Source organism: Carettochelys insculpta, chromosome 21, assembly GCF_033958435.1.
Source record: "Carettochelys insculpta isolate YL-2023 chromosome 21, ASM3395843v1, whole genome shotgun sequence".
NCBI lineage: Eukaryota > Metazoa > Chordata > Testudines > Carettochelyidae > Carettochelys > Carettochelys insculpta.
The window spans coordinates 12173197-12191186 of record NC_134157.1 but is presented as its reverse complement, the minus strand read 5'-3'; the positions used below and the strand labels follow the sequence as shown (position 1 = coordinate 12191186).

Genomic DNA, 17990 nt, shown 5'->3' with positions numbered 1-17990 from the left:
AATGCCCTACTACTTCCTGGGGTGGTGTGTGGGTGTTTTTTTGCATTGCTGCACAGCAATGCTGAGGTAGGGCTTGGCAGGCCCTGGGTGCTGGAACTAGCAGCCTTCTCACTCAGTTCACTAGTGGAGCTACTAAGAGACAGTGCGCCTTTCTCCTTGTTTACCCCAGTATACAGTGGATGTCACACCTCTACTGCAGTTAGAACCCAGCACTGAAGAATTTGGACCTAGGTCTGCCAAAAGCCCTTGCTGGCTTCCTTTTGCTTCCACTGAAGTCGTCTCTTTATCACCGTTAATGTACTAAGGCCTAGATATGTTATCCGAAGATCTTCAGCTGCTTCTCACCTACCCAAGCCTGGATGTGAGAGGAAAAGGCTGATTTAATCTCTGGTGCTAAGGGCTGAATAGAACAGTCATCAACCACTGGGCTGGTAGAAACATCCTAGGAATAGAATAATAGTTCAGAGCAGGCTACAGTTTTAAGCAACTTCATGATAATGCCTCTGAAATCCTGCCATCAGTCAGGGGAATGTGCATGCAGCACTGCAGCCTGACGGGTATGTGCCTGACAGACAATATGGGGGTGGCTTGAAGCTCTGCCATAACAAAACAGCTTACAGACTTGGAAGCTACTGAAACGTCCCTGGAGAATCACAGGCAGGAGTATGTCTCCTAATGGGGCAAAGGAAGCTTTGGGGAAAGGTCTAGAGAAGCTCTGGGAAGCAGTAGTGGGAACTAGATGGCTATTTCAGGAAATGTAAATAAATCACGAACCCAATTAGGTTCCTGGCTCCATCTGAGAAATGAGATTTTATCTGATTTTCTTTTCTCCCCCAGTTAATCACCGTGTATAGCCTGCCAGGAATGGACCCAGATTGGCTCGTAGGGGAGAGGGGAAACCAGAAAGGCAAAGTTCCTGTCACCTACTTGGAACTGCTCAGTTAAATGCTGGCAGGAAGGAGAATCTACAAGCAAAATGCAGCCCTCCATGTTCTGGCATTTTTAATGCCAATTCCTTCATAAGACCATTGCTCTCTTCAGGGTCAACTCACTCACTGCTAACATGGGAATTGGAAAGAGGTGACTAGGCTGATGGTTGGTGGGGGAGGAAGGGCCCCTCACCTTTCAAGGCCCCTTGAGCCAAACTCATAACCTGTCTATACAGCCTGTTTTGAGGTTAGTGATAAGGGTTATGTCATGTATTGGGATTCCCTTACTGATCCTCTTCCCCTGCCCTGCTTGCATTTTAATGTTGGTGGCTTTCCACGAGCCAGCTGGGTTTTTCCTTTGCTGGCTTTCGTTCATGGTGTTTTGAGACTAAATGGATTTTTTTGTGTTTTTGCATTGGGTGCATGTCTCCCCCGCCTCCCTTTTGTCTTCTCAGAGACTCCTTGCAGTGTACCCTTGCTTGGGCCATGTTACTGTACACATTCCAGTGGGGCAAGGGTGTTGGAACGCTTTCTAAAACACCCCCCAGCATGCTCCAACAAAAGGACCAAGGCCGTGAAGGAGTAGAGAATGTAGCTGTATTTGGATAGCCTGTCTCTAAGAGAACACAATCCCCCCTCCCAGAGCATTCCATTACCCATGGATGAACAATAGCCTGGGGCTTTGTAGCAGCCCTGCTTGGCTTTACTGGTGCTTGGTGGCTCCTGCCTAGTCAAAACTTTTGTTTCACTAGTCACCCAGGCCAGTAGTGCAAGAACTAAATGACTGTTCAGTGCAAGGAACTGTGCATCTTGTTTGCATTTCCTCCAAGCAATTGGGCATGGACTGAGTAAACAAGGCTTTAAAAAGCTTTTGCTCCCTGTGTTGTCCAGGCGCACTGCTCTTGGTGTTTTTTCAGGCCTCCTTTTGTGGGTGGTGGGGTTTAGCCTGCTACTCTAACAATCCAATTTAATTTAAATGCTTTTGTCTCATCCTGCTGGTAGTGAACACACCTGGTACCTTTTACCACAGCATGGGGGATGGGTGGTCTGAAACACTGTATATTCACAATGAGCCTCTTATTTGTCCATATGCCAAGAGTTAATGGTTCTGTTTTCTCATCCCTCTCTCCCATTTGGCTGTCCAGGATGCCCTTGTAACCTGAACCATCACAAATACCACAGAGCTGAATGGATAAAGTAGTAAACATGTCTTGCTTTGACAGAGCTTTCAGGCGATGAGCTCAACACTTAAGGGATTTAGATAGAGAAATGAAGGTGCTTTGGCTGTTTTGGAGAAGCATTCAAATGTACCAGGATCTTTGTTCACTACCTCTTCCCTGGCATGTCTAGAGAGACACTGACTTGCTTGTTTATCCATTGATCCTTTGCACTCTTCTTTGACTGCTTTGTGACCATCCTAATGTAACAGGGCACAGGGCACCTGTCTCTATAGGGCTCTTTGTTTTCAGTACTTATTTGCCAATAAACAATCAGTCTGCCCTCCTGTCTCAGTATCTTGTGTGGGTTCCACGCTGCTTCACTTTTCAGCTAGCTGCATCAGGTATTACAGTTAGAGCCAGGCAATACTGCTGCTCAGCCTTATCAGCATGAGTTTGAGACTAAACAAGACTCTGAAACTCAACATCAGTGTGGTGCTTTCCAGACATGCCAATGATGTTTTTAATGTCTGCTTGTGGGAGGAGGCGGACTGTTAAGAACATTCATTTCTGCACCCTGCTCACTCAAGTGTGGGGTTTGGAGAAGGCCTAGTCTGCCTACCCTCCCTTATAGCATTAGAATAGATTCTGATATAAAAGTGAAGTAGGTAGCAACTTGAATTAACAAGGAACAGCTGCTATCTCCAAGCCCTCTTTCCCTATCCCAGACCACAGGTGTGGATTATAAAACTGCAATCATATTCTGAACCAGTAACCTTGCCAATCTCAATACTGGGAGGTTGACTTTTCCTTCATTGCCAGTATAAACTCTGTATTTGCTGTTTTTAGCCTAAATTTGCCCCTGACCTGCAATGGAGAAGTCCCAAATGTACCCTGCTACTTGATCACTTGGCTTCCTTACTGAAGCGTAGGTGTCCATTGTGCAGTTAAATACAAAAAATCTGCACCATCCAGTCCAAGTTCTTAGGCTTTAATCATCCCTGTGACCAGCATGGGCACAGCTGAGACCTCTCCACTCTGGGCTGTTCCTCAGCAGTAAGACTGAAAACCCTGCTGTGGCTTGTAGTGTGTACCAACCTAGTCTCTCTCCAAATGGTGCTGGGAGTCTTTTACATTTGGCACTGGCAAATAAAGTCAAAGTAGCTGTTTTATTGGATGCAGTTGCTGAATGCTAGGAAATTTCCTCTCCTCTGAACAGCTTTATGAACTCCGCCTCCTTGCCAATGGAGCCCTCATTCTTTGATTGGATATGAAGGTGACCAAGTAAACCTCAATTCAGTCACCAGCTCTGCCTCTAGCAGGCATACACAGAGCATAGCTTTGTGTGCCTTAAACTTAAAGGCTGCTTTAGAGAGAGCTGTTTGTTTGGAGAGTGATGGCAGACTGCTTCCTAGGGCTGTGCGTCCGGATTCATTGAGGTAGGGAAAAAAGTGTTATGCCACTGATCTAAAACAGATGCACACTGCCGACAACTTGTAACACTTTAATGAGTTAGGGTTTTTCCTGACTATTTTAAACTTATGAGGTAGTAATTGATTATTCAACTTTCAATATTATCTGAAGGATTACCAAACTTTCACCTCATTCTTCTTAATTCCCTTGACACCCTCAATGTATCATCCCTGGTCCTTCACTGGTTTATCTGAATTCTCCACAACTATCATGCTGTTAACAGATTATGAAACAATAACATTTAAGGAACTTCGGGAGAACCAACCTTGCTGCAGCCTGCAGTGAGAGGTCTGGTTTGTCTATTACTAGCCCTAATTACAGCTGACATACAACTAAAACGAATGTTTGTCAAATGAAATGTATTGGCTGTTTAATACAGCTCCTTTTAAACACAGCTATAAACTTCTCAGGCACTAACACTGTAGAAAGCCAATACCACTCTACAGCTGACAATCACCAAGCATGAAGTGGGCTCTCCACTGTAACCTGACCACTATCAGATTGATTTAAGTGGTCAGAACCAAGAGCTACCTATCTTCTATTCAGAGAGAAACAAGCAGAGGCTGGTTTTACTGACCACTCCCCCAGCTATGTCTGTTTCCTTAAGTACCAAGTTTGCACCTTTTGAGTTGTTTGTATTGCTACTGGTGTTAACTGTATTCCAATTCAGCTGCTGCGTGAGCACCTGTCTCTTCCAAATAACACCAGGCCTTAGTTCCTGTGCTGCACTTCCCTCTCAGCAGGCCCACTCATATGGCCTTCTCTCCCTCCTGTCATTAACCATAGCTCTTCCTGTCTCTGAATTATTGCCTTCTTCCCATCTCTGCTAGGCAGTAAAAAGGATCTGGGTAAATTCAGGCTGAGGTGATAGCTGCAGTAAAATGCCTGGTATGAATAAGCACTAACAACCTTTTCCTGGTCTCTTCGCTCACTATAAAGAGGGAGGTGAGTCCGTCACAGCCATTGCCAATTCTCTGACTTGCCAGAACCTCATAACATTTGGTGTGGCTGGCTCCAGGACTGCTTCGGCAGCCACTTGTGGGGCAGTTGAACAATTGCTCACTCCGGTTAATGCATCCCAGAGTCATGTTTGCTTTTTTTGCAATAGCATCACACTGCTGACTCATTTAGCCTGAAGTTCAATATGACCTGTAGAGCTTTCGGCAGTACTCATTGCTTAGACAGTAGCTTCCTATTCTGTGTACATGAAACTGATTAGTCCTTCCTAAGTGGAGTACTTTGCATTTGTCCTTATTAAATTTCTTCCTATTTTACTTTGAACCATTTCTCCAGTTTGTCCAGATCATTTTGAATTATGACCCTATTCTCCAAAGCAGTTGCAACCCCTCTCAGCTTGGTATCAGCTGTAAATTTACTAAGTGTACTCTGTATGGCAATATCTAAATCATTGATATTAAACAGAACCAGTCTCAAAACAGACCCCTGTGGATTCCCCCTTGTTATGCCCTCCCACCATGATTGTGAACCACTAATAACTATTCTGAAAACAGCTATCAAGCAGTTATGCACCCACCTCCTAGTAGCCCCATCTAAGTTGTATTTGCCCAGCTTATTCATAAGATCGTGCAAGACTAACAAATGCCTTACCTATAAAGTCTAGGTATATCACATCCACTGCTTCTCCCTTATCCACAAGACTTATCAAAGAAAGTGATCAGATTGGTCTGGCATGATTTTCTCTCTATGAACCCATGCTGGCTGTTCCTATTTTCTTCCAGCTATTTGCAGATGAATTCCATAATTACTTGGTCCATTATCTTTCCTGGCACAGAAGTTAAACTGACTGCTCTTGAATTTCCTGGGTTGCTCTTATTCCCCTTTTTATACACTGTCACTGTATTTGCCCTTTTCCAGTCTTCTAGAATCTCTTCCCCCCTTCCAGGACTTTTCAAAGATGATTAGCTAAAGTGTCAGATACCTTTAGCATAAGCTGATGGAGGAGGTATCTGAACTGCCCTGTGACAGCAGAGGTAGATAAGAATTTTTTTATGCAATCAACTTTGATGGGTGAGACAAGCTTACACAGAGCCCAGGTTGGTGAAAGAGGGAAGCTTAGAAATTTCCAATAATTGTCCTCACGTTCCTAGCCAGAGACTGACATGCCTACAACAGTGTGTAAGTCAACCAGTAGCACTATTCTATCACCTCAAAGATGCACACACTGCAGAAACTGCTGCTCTGGCCTAAGCCAAATCCCCACAAGCCCAACTGTTGTTTATAAATGTTTTAATATCAGTATAAATAGGGCACAGTTACAAAAAATGCAAGACTGGAGCAGTGGAATTTTGACTTAAAAACCTTTGGGGGGTGAGGCATTTTTCTAGTCTTTAGAAATATACATCACATGCAAAACAGCAGGAGGGACACAGGTGTGTACTTATACCATTTAACCCAGCTCTGCCAACCCAGCAGCAGACTGGCATCCATTTGATACAAAAATAGCAATAGAAAGATATTTGCTGGCTGCTTGCTAGCCTGTGCCTCACCAAACTCTTACTGATGGGGAGAGGAAGAGTGCACCTGGTACTAAGAGCAGAGATAATGCCCAAAGGAAAATATTTAAAAACCTGCCTCCTGTCCCCCAGATGCTGTGTACAAGCTATAAAAATAAGATTTTGATTAGTCAACACTTAAACCCAGCCAGATTGCTCTAGCAGGGGGAGCAGCAGACAAGGCCCATGCATGGACTGAGCCGTTCTTTGAACAGAATGTTCTTGGACCTCCTTATGTTCTCTCCCACTCAGGTGCAAGCATTCAACAGGCTCTATCTCCCCAGCAGAAGTTACAGCTTGGGTGTGAGCACGATGCATTCTCTTGTGGAAATGAGGAGTCCTGGTGCAATTCTGAAAGGGGAGGCAGCAATAGCTCAGCACCTATCTCTGCACATGTCTGACAAAGGCTTGTACGAGCTGGATCAAAGGCTCCTGCCCCTCAGGGCCCATCTTGGAGGTGGACTTTCCCTGGGGTGAGGGGAGAACCCCACTGGCTGGAGAAGAGGGGCCGCCCCGGCGGAAGTAGCGAGATAGGCTTGAGAGCAGTGTACTCTGAAATGAGAAGTAAACAATGCGTTAGCTTCCCCAGCACACATGCACTCCCTCCCTGTCACAGGACAGAAAGCCTGGGAGACTGTGCCACCTGCCCGTGACCCACAAGAAGGGAGAGGTCTTGAGGCAGTCACTGGTCATTTGCCTGTACTGTGTTTACATGGAATTGTTCACAGCCAAAGGGACAAACCAGGATGGAAATGGGCACCCCAGAAGCACATCATCAATTCCTGTCCTATCACAATATGCTTTATGCACTATGACAAGTCTCTGGATACCTGTAAGGCAGGTCAATATTCCCCCTTTACGCCTGAGGAAACTTGTCACATTTAACCAGCTTGTCCCTGCTCAAAAAGAGTACTATTAAGTGGCAGATCCAGGAATGGAGTTGGTTACTTGGTTCTGGGCTTTAATCACATCTGTTCTGCAGATTCTAAGCAGCGGTGCATCTGCATCCTCCAAGGCATCGCTGAGCCTTACACACAGGAGGATACTTGGATGGCCTTAACAAGCCCCACTAGAAAGGTCTGAATCCTTTCACTGCATGTACTAAGTCTAGGGGGATTCTGTGCACAGCTGTTTCCATTAAGCTCTAGCTGAAAAGGGATGGCTTTGGGGCACCCCAACTGACAAGTCTGCAGGAGCTAAAGAGAGAAAGGAATGTTGCACAAGGCATCGAAGGCAGGAAACCAACTCCACAATGCTCACCAGCTCTGAGCTGAGTTCTTGCTTCATCCGCTGCTTGTCTCGTGGATGCACTGCTGGGTCCCTCAAATACCGAACAGCCTGGGAGATGAGTAGGTAGAAACAGTTTTCCATTGTAAACATGAGTAAAGACCTGTGTGAGGAAATGCCATGAATTAGCAGGAGCAAAACAGTGTCATTGAATTCCAGCACAGACACATCCAAGAGCTACTGTCTGCTACCTGGTTACATACTGGGGCAATGGAAAAGTCACCCTACTGCATAGGTAAAGTTAGCCTGGACCAGAATGGGTAACAAACAACAACCGCCTCTTCTCTTGTGCACATGAACAGCTTGAATCAGTAAGGGATAGTCTTGCACATCAGCATCCCAAGAGCCCTACCTGCCTTACGAGGGGGGGGCTTGGGTGGAAAGCTGAACAGTTTGACATGGAATTGGACAGAAACTACACTTACGCTTGGATCAGGCAAGGAGCACCAGGCCTCTGCTCCCCAGCCACAGGGAAGGAAAGATACTCAGAGACTTACTTAAGAGTTTTAGTCTCCTCTTGAGTATTCAGCCCTGCAGCTTGAGCAAAGGGCTCTTTCTTCTTATCCAGCTGGTGGGGAAAGGAAAGTTGTATTACAGCCTGATGATGCACAGAGAGAGGACAACTGCTTGGGGCAGCTGAACAGTGCTCAGAACACATTCCAGATGCTCTGCCCTCCACTCAGCCTCTTTGGATTTCACAGGTAGAATTACAAAAGTGTGGGCTCCTACCTCTCCCAGCATATTAAGGGCCACATTGACTGTGGCCAGGAGGGTCCCAAAGCAGGGAGGGACCTCTGAGTCGAAGGCAGGTGTGGTGAAATTCAAAACAAAGAGAAGGTTGTACTCAGCCAGGTCCAAGGACTGGAGGGAAGAAGAGACAGGAGTGACTCCAAACAGCACAGATATGTTGTAACAATACGCCCTGTCTTCTACACAGCACTAGATCTCAAAGCACTTTACAAAGCAAGGTCAGCATTATAACCTCCACGTCACAGCTGGAGAAAGAGACCTTGTGTATGCTACTGCAGTAAGTCAACCTAAGTTACTCTGTTGCAGCTACATGAATAATATAGCTGTAGTCAACATAGCTTAGATCAATTTACTACAGTGTCTATGGCAGTGTCTCCTGTTAACTTACCTTAATCTCAGTCTGGTGGAGTGCTGGAGTCAACTGGAGAGTTCTCTGTAGTTGATTTAGTGGGTCTTCACTAGACCAGCTAAATTGATCCCCACTGCATGCATTGCAGCAGAGCTGATCACCAGTATGTGTAGACTTGGATGCAGGCACAAAGAGAAGGTCCCCACAGCAAACCAGAGGCAGAATCAGGAACAGAGCCTAGATTTCCTGGGTTCCAGTCCAGTAATCCACCCACTAAGTTACACTGTTAATACAGATCCATAGTCTGCCCACAGAATTAGGATGTAAGACTAGCTGGAGCGTTAGTCTCCTCTGGTAAATTGAGGGAGATGAGCCTAGGTGTGTGTCTGTCTCTCACACACAAGTTCTGCTAAACAATTCCAGTTAAAGCTATAAATATATCTGCACCTCCACTTTTCAATCCCCTGATAGGAGTGTGCAAGATCATTGTCTGATTCCACAGAATTCATGGACCTGGACTTCGTGCTTTGGGCTCCACCTTTCACGGAGCAGCTGGCAGATACAGACATGACAGCAGGGGTCAGCAATTTGTTTGCATTAATGGGAGTGCTGATGGTCTGGGTGTGGGCACCACCCCTATTTAAAGTAGAGGGGTGAAAACGGTGTTATGAAGCAGTAAGGAGATCAAAGCTTGACCTCCAGTTGCCTGGAACACTGACTATAGACAAGAGAAGTGTCTGATGTAGGGGATGCTGTCATCTCAGCTGCACAGCGACCAACAAAAATTACTACATGACCCCAGGACAAGGAACTGAAGCCTGAGGCCAACTGCCTCAGAAAAGGGGCAAAGTCCAAGCCTGAGCCCCATCATCCTGAAGAAGGAGTGGCAGAGCCAAAGCTCTGTAATCTGAGTCCCACCACCCAGGTCTGAAGCCCTTGAGACGTGAGTCACAGCAAGTCTAATGCCAGCATTAGCAACCCAATGGAAATGGGGTCATGACTCACTTTGGGGGCTGGACCCAGAATGTGAAAACCACTGCTACAGCACATTAGTTTTGATCCATGCCAAAGAGCCATGTGGCCGCTATGCTCTTTAGCCTGAAAAGAGTAGTGTGGTAAATACGGGTGCCTCCTATTTCACCACCTGAGGTGGTCCCAACACACGGACACTGATGACTAGCAGTAAAATGCTCACTCTGGTTGCCTAAGATTGAGAGATGGCTCTTGCCATTCAGTTTGGGTAGTCTGGGGTGCAGGTTTGGACTTCTGGTGTGTTTTAGGGAGAGAGATTAGTCTCCCATACAAATGGGACAGGCCGTGGCTCCCCTGGGAGACCCACACTAACAGTTAGAGTGCCTCAAACTCTCTCCCCGCAAGACATCACGCTCCCAGTCCTGTACCTGATCGAGGAGGATCTGGCAGACATCAGGGGTGAAGTGGCGTAGGGCAGCGAGAGACTTGCTGAGAATTCTCAAGAGGCCGTACTGCACTGTACGCAGCGCCTTCTGCTCGGCTGCCTCTGACTCAGGGCTTGGGTGCTTGGAGGAGGCATGGGGGGTGCGTTGCATTCGAGGTGTCACAGTTGATGGGAGGGAGTCACCATTTTTCGTCTGTGAAGAAGGAAGTCAAATGGAGACACATACAGAGGCTGTCCCTTGCAGTTTTGGCCAACCTTTGCCAACCACTAAGTTACCCATATCAGGAATCCTTAAAGCACACTACTCACGCTTTGCCCTACAGGAGGCTATGCTGGCAAACTATAAGAAGCCTGAGGTCTATGCTTCACTTCCATCACAAGAAGCTGATTTATCTTTATTGCAAGGGCACAGCGTATAGATGTATTCAATGAGCACACTTTGGAAGGGGCCTGAAGTGCATCACTTTCCCCCTACAATTTCTTTTGAGATACAAGAGCTGGAGTCTGGATCACCATCACTTTAAATCAAGCAAAACCACAAAGACCTCACTGTCTCCCCATGCCGAGGAACCAGGGATGTACAATAATCACTGGGACGCAGCTTCCCCTCAGCACAGCTGGGAATTCAGAAGTAGCTAATAAGAGTTCAGGTAGTGGCTACTCATTCCACTTTAGCTACATTCTGCTTTATATGACTGGCCCACAAAAGTTCCCCTATTTTACAGCTGTACTTTGTAGGTTTTGGTTGTGGAGCGTTACAATTAACTAAAAGAAAGGTTACTCACCGTAGTAACGGTGGTTCTTCGAGATGTGTCCCCGTGGGTGCTCCACATTAGGTGTCGGGCTCGCCCGGCGCCGCAGATCGGATCTTCCAAGCAGTTTCTGCCGGACCGCGCATGCGCCGGCGCGCGCCGCTCCCTTGCGCGCTCCCGGCCATGTGCGCGATCCGGTCCCCGCCAGTTCCTTGACCAACCGCCTCGGATGCTCCTGCAAAACACTAAACAGAGATCCGGAGCGGGGAGGATGGGCGGGTAGTGGAGCACCCACGGGGACACATCTCGAAGAACCACCGTTACTACGGTGAGTAACCTTTCTTTCTTCTTCGAGTGTCCCCGTGGGTGCTCCACATTAGGTGACTACCCAGCAGTAACCCAAGATAGGAGGTGGGTAATCGGATTATGTGCAGCATGTCCCCGAGAGGACCGCTGCCAAGAGACGGGTATCCTCTTGGAATACCCTGTGAAGGGCGTAATGTTTGGCGAAGGTGTCACAGGATGACCAGGTCGCCACTCTGCAAATGTCTTTTAGCGCAACGCCCTTGAAAAAAGACTGTTGATGCTGCCACCGCCCTAGTGGAATGAGCCCTGGGCGTGGCCAGTAAAGGAGTCTTTTTGAGTTTGTAGCACATTTTTATGCAAGATACGATGTGCTTAGAGATTCTCTGCGAAGAGAGACATTCTCCTTTTGATTTGGGAGCGACAGAGACTAGGAGCCTATCCGTTCTCCGGAAGGACTTGGTCCTGTCCATATAGAAAGCTAGCGCCTGCTCACGTCCAGGAGGTGTAGGCGCACCTCTTTGTTAGAGTTATGAGGCTTTGGATAAACAAGGGTAAACAATAGGTTCGTTAGTATGAAACTCAGAAAGAAACTTTAGGAACAAAGGCTGGATGCAGCCGTATGGTTACCGCCTCCTTGGAAAAACAGCGCAGGGCGGCGTTGCCATAACTGCCTCAAGCTCGCTCACCCTGCGAGCTGACGTGATTGCGAGAAGAAAGGTCGTCTTCATCATAAGGAGGCGGAGGGAAACCGTGGCCAAAGGCTCAAACGGTGGTCCCCTTTTCGCATTAAGCACCAGGTCCGAGTTCCACAGAGGTGGAAGCGGTTTCTGAGGGGGGTATAGGCTTACCAGCCCTTTGAAGAACCTGGTAACCATGGGATGGGCGAACACCGTGTGCCCTTCCTCTTCGTGTCTGAACACCAAAATGGCGGCCAGGTGGACCTGAAACGAGGATAGCGAGAGTCCTCCTCTCTTGAGGTCCAGTAAATACTCTAATATCACAGCCATAGGCACCGAAAGGGGGCTAGCTGTTTGGTAGAACACCATGCCGTAAAGCGAGTCCATTTCTGCTTGAAGGTCTTCCTGGTGGAAGTCCTCCTGCTACTTTCTAGGACTTGCTGCACTTCCTCCGTACATGTGCTCTCTAGGGAGCTGAGCCATGGATTAACCACGTTTGTAGTCGCAGGCTTTGGGGGTGCGGATGCACTATGGACCCCTGGGCTTGCGTGAGCAGATCCTGCGCCACCGGAGGGGACCTCAGTGGCCGGTCCGACATGCGCAGGAATAGGGGGAACCATTGCTGTCGATCCCACGTTGGGACTATCGGGATCATTCAGGTTCCTTCCCTCCTGGCTTTCTGCAACACTTTGTGGATGAGCACTGTGGGAGGGAAAGCGTAAAGCAGGGGGCCCCTCCATGAGATCGCGAAGGCATCCCTCAGGGACCCCCGTCCCAGTCCTGCCCTGGAGCAGAATTGTGGGCACTTCTTGTTGTGCTGAGTAGCAAACAGGGTCTATCTGGGGAAAAACCCCATGCGTGGAAAATCGGTTGCAGCAGATCGGGACGGATCTGCCACTCGTGCGTGAGTGCGAAACGCCTGCTCAGCTGGTCTGCCTTCACATTACGAGCGCCTGGTAAGTACGAGGCTTTCAAGGTTACATTGTTGGCGATGCAGCAGTTCCACAACCGGACTGCTTCTACACATAAGGCACGGGACCGAGCTCCTCCTTGCCGATTTATATAAAACATGGTGGAGGTATCGTCTGTACTGATCCCGACTACCTTGCCTTTCAGTTGGTCTCGAAAGTGTCTGCAGGCGTTGAACACTGCTTTGAGCTCCAGTATATTTGTGTGCAGTGACTGCTCCATAGAGGACCACAGCCCTTGCGTCACCTCTTCGCCCATGTGTGCTCCCCACCCTATGAGGGGGGCATCTGTAGTAAGAAAAACCAATACGTGTGGTTGGTGGAAGGGTACCCTTGTTAGCAGGTTCTCTGGGTTTACCCACCATTGCAGGGATTTGCGCACCTCCGTTGTGGGCGACGCCATCCTGTGAACAGTGTGTGCTGCCGGTTTGTATACGCTCGCCAGCCAATGCTGCATGCTGCGCATGTGTAACCTGGCGTTCTGTTGTACGAAACGTTGCTGCTGCCATGTGGCCCAGCGGCTGTAAGCACGTCAGAACCGGCACCATAGGGCTGAAGGTGAAGCCTTGCGCGAGGGAGCCGATGGCCCGAAAGCGAGTCTCTGGTAGATACGCCCTCGCTGTAATAGAATTTATGCGTGCCCCTACGAACTCTATGTCCTGTGTGGGGTCTGTCTTTGATTTTGTCAGATTGATAAGCAGGCCGAGCGAAGAGAACGTGCCTGCTGTGACACATATTATGCGTAGTACCTCCTCCTTTGAGGCCCCTTTGAGTAGGCAGTCATTCAGATACTGGAATATAAATACCCCCTGTCTGTGCAGGTAGGCTGACACCACTGCCAAGGTCTTGGTGAAGACTCTGGGGGCTGAGGAGAGCCCAAACGGTAGGACCTTGTAAGTCGAGGGCTGCGAACCAATCTCCATCGTCTAGTGCCGTAAGGATGGAGGCGTTTGTGATCATCCGAAAACGTTGCTTGCGCAGGTACCGGTGAGGCCTCGAAAATCTAAGATGGACCTCCCCGTGAGGAAGTACCTCGAGTAGAACCCTCTCCCTTGCAGTTGCTCCGGCACTCTTTCCACTGCCCCTACGAGCATGAGATGGTCTACCTCCTGCTTGAGCCTCGCTACATGGGAGGTCTCCCGGAGGTGGGGCCCCGGGTGGAGGTCATGGCGGTGGGAGCAACTGGGAGGGGATGGCGTACCCCGTGGCTATGATCTCCAGCACCCATGTGTCTGTGGTGATCCTTTGCCACTGGTTATAAAATGGTCGGATGATGGCCTTGAGCACTGGTTTCGTGCCCTCTGGAAGCGAGTCCATGAGGGAGGTCAACCTAATGTGGTTGTTGAAATTATGGTTCGCTAGATGCGCTGCGTAATTTGCCATTGGCAACAGTAGCGTGGAGGAGGAGTAGACCTTTCTGCCCAACAGCTCTAGCTTTTTGGCATGTTTGTTTATTCCCCCACGTTGCGACGACTCCGCCACCAAAGAATTTGGTTGTGGGTGGCTGAACAGGAACTCCATGCCCTTCGTGGGCACAAGTATTTTTTTTTTTTTTTTTTTTTCGCTCTTTTGTGGACAGGCGGAATAGTCGCAGGAGTCTGCCATATCATAGTGGCAGGCTCCAAGATTGCGTCATCAGCGGTATTGCTATTTTGGAGGAGGCCGGAGGTCTCAGATTTTTGAGGAGCTTATGGTGTTGCTCTTGCACCTTTGCTGTCTGGAAGCCTTGCGTGAAGGCCACCCTCGTAAAACAGCTCTTGGAACTGTTTGAGATCGTCCGGAGGATGGACGCCCCCCGGGGCCGTAGCCTCATCCGGGGAGGAAAGCGAGGAACCGCTGGGGTACGTCTTTCTGGACCCTTCCGGTTCCTGCTGATGATGGTACACCCTCTCACTAGAGGTGTGCGAGGAAAAATCTCGGGGTTCCATAACCAGTCCCCCCTGAGATGCTTAAGTCTCTGTCCCCGGTCACAATTGCCCTTGGGGGTACGAGATCGTTCGTAGGGATCTTTCCCTAGTAGATTGCCGATGGTGTCTATGCCCTGCGTGGTAGGGGCGACCACGGCAGTATAAGCACTGGTCTTGGGAAGGTGACCTAGACCACTCCCTTGGTGCATACCCTTTGCGTCTGGGGGAGGGAGACCGTCGAGACCCTGGAGAGAGCGACTTTGCCTAATAGTCCAGCGGTTCAAATCCCAGGAAGGGTGGAGGTGGTCCCAGCCAGGGTGAGGCTGGTTGCAGAAATGGAGAAGGGGGCTCTGGGTAGGCCAAGGAGGGGGGGGACCCCTGCCTTCTAGTTGGAGTCTGCAACATAGCGGAGGGCTGTGAGAAAGCAACTACACAGCCCTGTGCGGAGAGGGGCTGCAATGCCTCCTCTTGTGTGCAGTCTTCCCCCTCCCTTGAGGAGGTAACTCCGCCCCTGACATACAGGGGATCCCGGCCACGTCCGCACCGAGCTCGGCACACTCGAAGTCGGTGCCGCATGTGCGGTGTCCTTCGGTGCCGGCAGGCTGCGTGCCTGCGCGCTCTGCACCGCCGGTTTTCCAGGGGTCGGTGGTACCGGCGCTTGTTTAGCCGCCGCCCTGCCTGCGGTGCGGGGCGGCTGGCTGATTATCGAAGGGTGAGCCGCTTGCACGTGGCTCTCCGTGCCGCCGCCGATCAGCTGTTGCTGCGGCTGGGGGCTGCTCGCTCCTCCCGTCCCGCTCGTTGTTGCTGCCGGCAGGGATCGGGCTGGGGGGCATACAGGGCATTCCGGCGTCCGCACCGAGCTCGGCACGCTCAAGGGCGGTGCCGCACGTGCGGTGTCCTCCAGTGCCGGCAGGCTACGTGCCTGCGCGCTCTGCACCGCCGGTTCCCCAGGGGTCGGTGCCGCTGCCTGCGGTGCCGCTGGTACCAGCGCTTGTTTAGCCGCCGCCCTGCCTGCGGTGCGGGGCGGCTGGCTGATTATCGGAGGCTGAGCTGCTTCCACGTGGCTCTCCGTGCCGCCGCTGATCAGCTGTTGCTGCGGCTGGGGGCTGCTCGCTCCTCCCATCCCGCTCGCTGTTGCTGCCGGCAGGGATCGGGCTGGGGAGCATACAGGGGATTCCGGCCCCGTCTGCACCGAGCTCGGCACGCTCGAGGGCGATGCCGCATGTGCGGTGTCCTCCGGTGCCGGCAGGCTGCGTGCCTGCGCGCTCTGCACCGCCGGTTCCCCGGGGGTCGGTGCCGCTGCCTGCGGTGCCGCCAGTACCGGCGTTTGCTTAGCCGCCGCCCTGCCTGCGGTGCGGGGCGGCTGGCTGAGTATTGGAGGCTGAGCCGCTTCCACGTGGCTCTCCGTGCCGCCGCCGATCAGCTGTTGCTGCGGCTGGGGGCTGCTTGCTCCTCCCGTCCCGCTCGCTGTTGCTGCCGGCAGGGATCGGGCTGGAGATACTTTCCTCCGTTTCTGCGCTGATGGGGTGAGGGAGGCAGCTTTCCTTTTAAGGGCCCCGGAGGGTCCCTCCTGCTGCGGCCGCTCCGGCACTTCTGGCTGGAGGGCCTTGTCAAGAAGCAGCATTTTTTTTTTTTTTTTTTTTTTTAAAGCCTGAAGAGGACATTGTTGGTGAGTCTTTGTGTTTTTAAGTGGGTACTTAGCACCTTCTTTGTGCCGTTTTCCCCGTCCGATGGTCTGCCTTAGCCGGAGGGCTGATAGCCCTAGCTCCTGGCCTCCGGCGCTTGTTACTGGGACTGGCTGAGCTGTCCCTCTCCTAGCTTGTTCGTTGTTGTTTTTTTTTTTTTTTTACAAAATAACAACCGGCTAGCTTATAGTAGCCTAAGTGCCTGAAAAAACTTTAAGAAAAAACAGATAAAGCCATTGAATACACTACTTGGCCTTAGCCTAGTTGGATTCCGTCTGCAGCCAACGGCGGTTAAGAGGAACTGGCGGGGACCGGATCGCGCACATGGCCGGGAGCGCGCAAGGGAGCGGCGCGCGCCGGCGCATGCGCGGTCCGGCAGAAACTGCTTGGAAGATCCGATCTGCGGCGCCGGGCGAGCCCGACACCTAATGTGGAGCACCCACGGGGACACTCGAAGAAGAACCTTAGTTCTTGAGCTACTAATGGTTAGCAACAACTGTCCCTGGAAACAGTCACAGGGTACTGATTGATCTTTTGTTTGGTTATGAGTGAGGGACCCTGGCCCAGAACTCCCACCCTTCAGTTTTCCAGGAACCCAGGCCCTCACCTGTAGGTAGTGCTGAAGCATTTTGCGGCTATGCAAGAGGGAGGTACAAGCCTGGCAGAGGTAACACAAGTTCACCTGAAACAAGGGGAAAAATGTAATCCATCCATAGCTGACACTCTCCAGAGCTGCAACCTACACAAGCATCCAAATTCTCCATCACTGAGTCCCCTCACAAGATTATATACTAATATGAGATCCCAACTATTAAGAAAAAAATCCAGCCTGAACAAGAACATAAGAACGGCCATACTGGGTCAGCCCAAAGGCCCATCTAGCCCAGCATCCTGTCTTCCGACAGTGGCCAATGCCAAATACCCCAGAGGGAGTGAACAGAACAGGTAATCTTCAAGTGATCCATCATCCCCTTTCACCCATTCCCACCCCAGAGAACAGACATCAAGAGTTTGCATATTTTATAAATATTTTCCAAAGTATCTTAACTCTGAGGTTCCAACCCATATGCACTAAGACAGTCAATTCTCCAAAAGTTGTCACTTCCAAGTCCCACTCAACTAACTGTATCTTGCTGTGTGACTGTAAGGTCCAGAAACACTTCATGATAAAGAACTGCTTTCTTTCAATGGCCTTTTACTATCCCTATTAAAACAGCTTTATTGAAAGGACTGTCTACAAATTCTCTCCTTTAGACATTACACACTGCCTTGCTGTGCTAGGCAGCGTGTGCGAAAATGTACAACACAGGAATGGTTTGGTTCCTACCTGTATGTCCCTCAAGAGCTGTGGAAGATGGAAATGCCACTCCCTCATAAAGTTGGAGAGCTGAAGAATGAAGCCAACAGTATGGTCAGCTTCTTCCAGACAGGACAGGCTCTGTACTGTGCGTACTGCATTCAAACACTAGCAAGAGAGAAATGATCCAGGTGATGATAGACAGAGCACAAAAATACTTATCTCATGACTCAAAGGAAAAGCTGAATACACACAGATTTGCCATTGTGCCTGGAAGTGCATCCTCACAAGAAGAAAGCAGCTGCAGAACTACCAGCTCCAAGAGAGACTGGAGACAGTGCAGACATTCTCAACTCATTGAGATTTACAAAGTTAGCCAGTTCCATTCATCAGGTGCTCCTGGCCCAGAACAAGAGAGCAATCTGTCAAGGAAGTTTGCTAACACAGAAACAATTCAGCACCTACCTAGGAACAGGGCTTTTCAGCAAATCTGTACTCACAAAGTTCAGCCGTCAGAGGGATT

At 49.9% G+C, this 17990-nt stretch overlaps 2 protein-coding genes across 9 annotated transcripts in view; one reads left to right on the top strand and one right to left on the bottom strand.

Moving 5' to 3' along the window:
- The window catches only part of SH3GLB2 (SH3 domain containing GRB2 like, endophilin B2), a 40495-nt gene extending 38067 nt beyond the window's left edge, over positions 1 to 2428 (top strand). For all 5 annotated transcript variants that reach the window (XM_075015062.1, XM_075015058.1, XM_075015060.1 and 2 more), the window contains one exon: positions 838 to 2428. In XM_075015062.1, the coding sequence (XP_074871163.1) occupies positions 838 to 945 (108 nt within the window). In that variant the 3' untranslated portion in view covers positions 946 to 2428. The remainder of the gene's footprint in view (positions 1 to 837) is intronic.
- A 3083-nt stretch (positions 2429 to 5511) lies between these two features.
- The window catches only part of NUP188 (nucleoporin 188), a 70434-nt gene continuing 57955 nt past the window's right edge, over positions 5512 to 17990 (bottom strand). For all 4 annotated transcript variants that reach the window (XM_075015259.1, XM_075015261.1, XM_075015262.1 and 1 more), the window contains 7 exons: positions 17498 to 17635; positions 16778 to 16852; positions 9859 to 10068; positions 8089 to 8220; positions 7857 to 7927; positions 7333 to 7462; positions 5512 to 6624 (listed from right to left, as the gene is read on the bottom strand). In XM_075015259.1, coding sequence (XP_074871360.1) covers positions 6454 to 6624; positions 7333 to 7462; positions 7857 to 7927; positions 8089 to 8220; positions 9859 to 10068; positions 16778 to 16852; positions 17498 to 17635 — 927 coding nt within the window. In that variant the 3' untranslated portion in view covers positions 5512 to 6453. The remainder of the gene's footprint in view (positions 6625 to 7332; positions 7463 to 7856; positions 7928 to 8088; positions 8221 to 9858; positions 10069 to 16777; positions 16853 to 17497; positions 17636 to 17990) is intronic.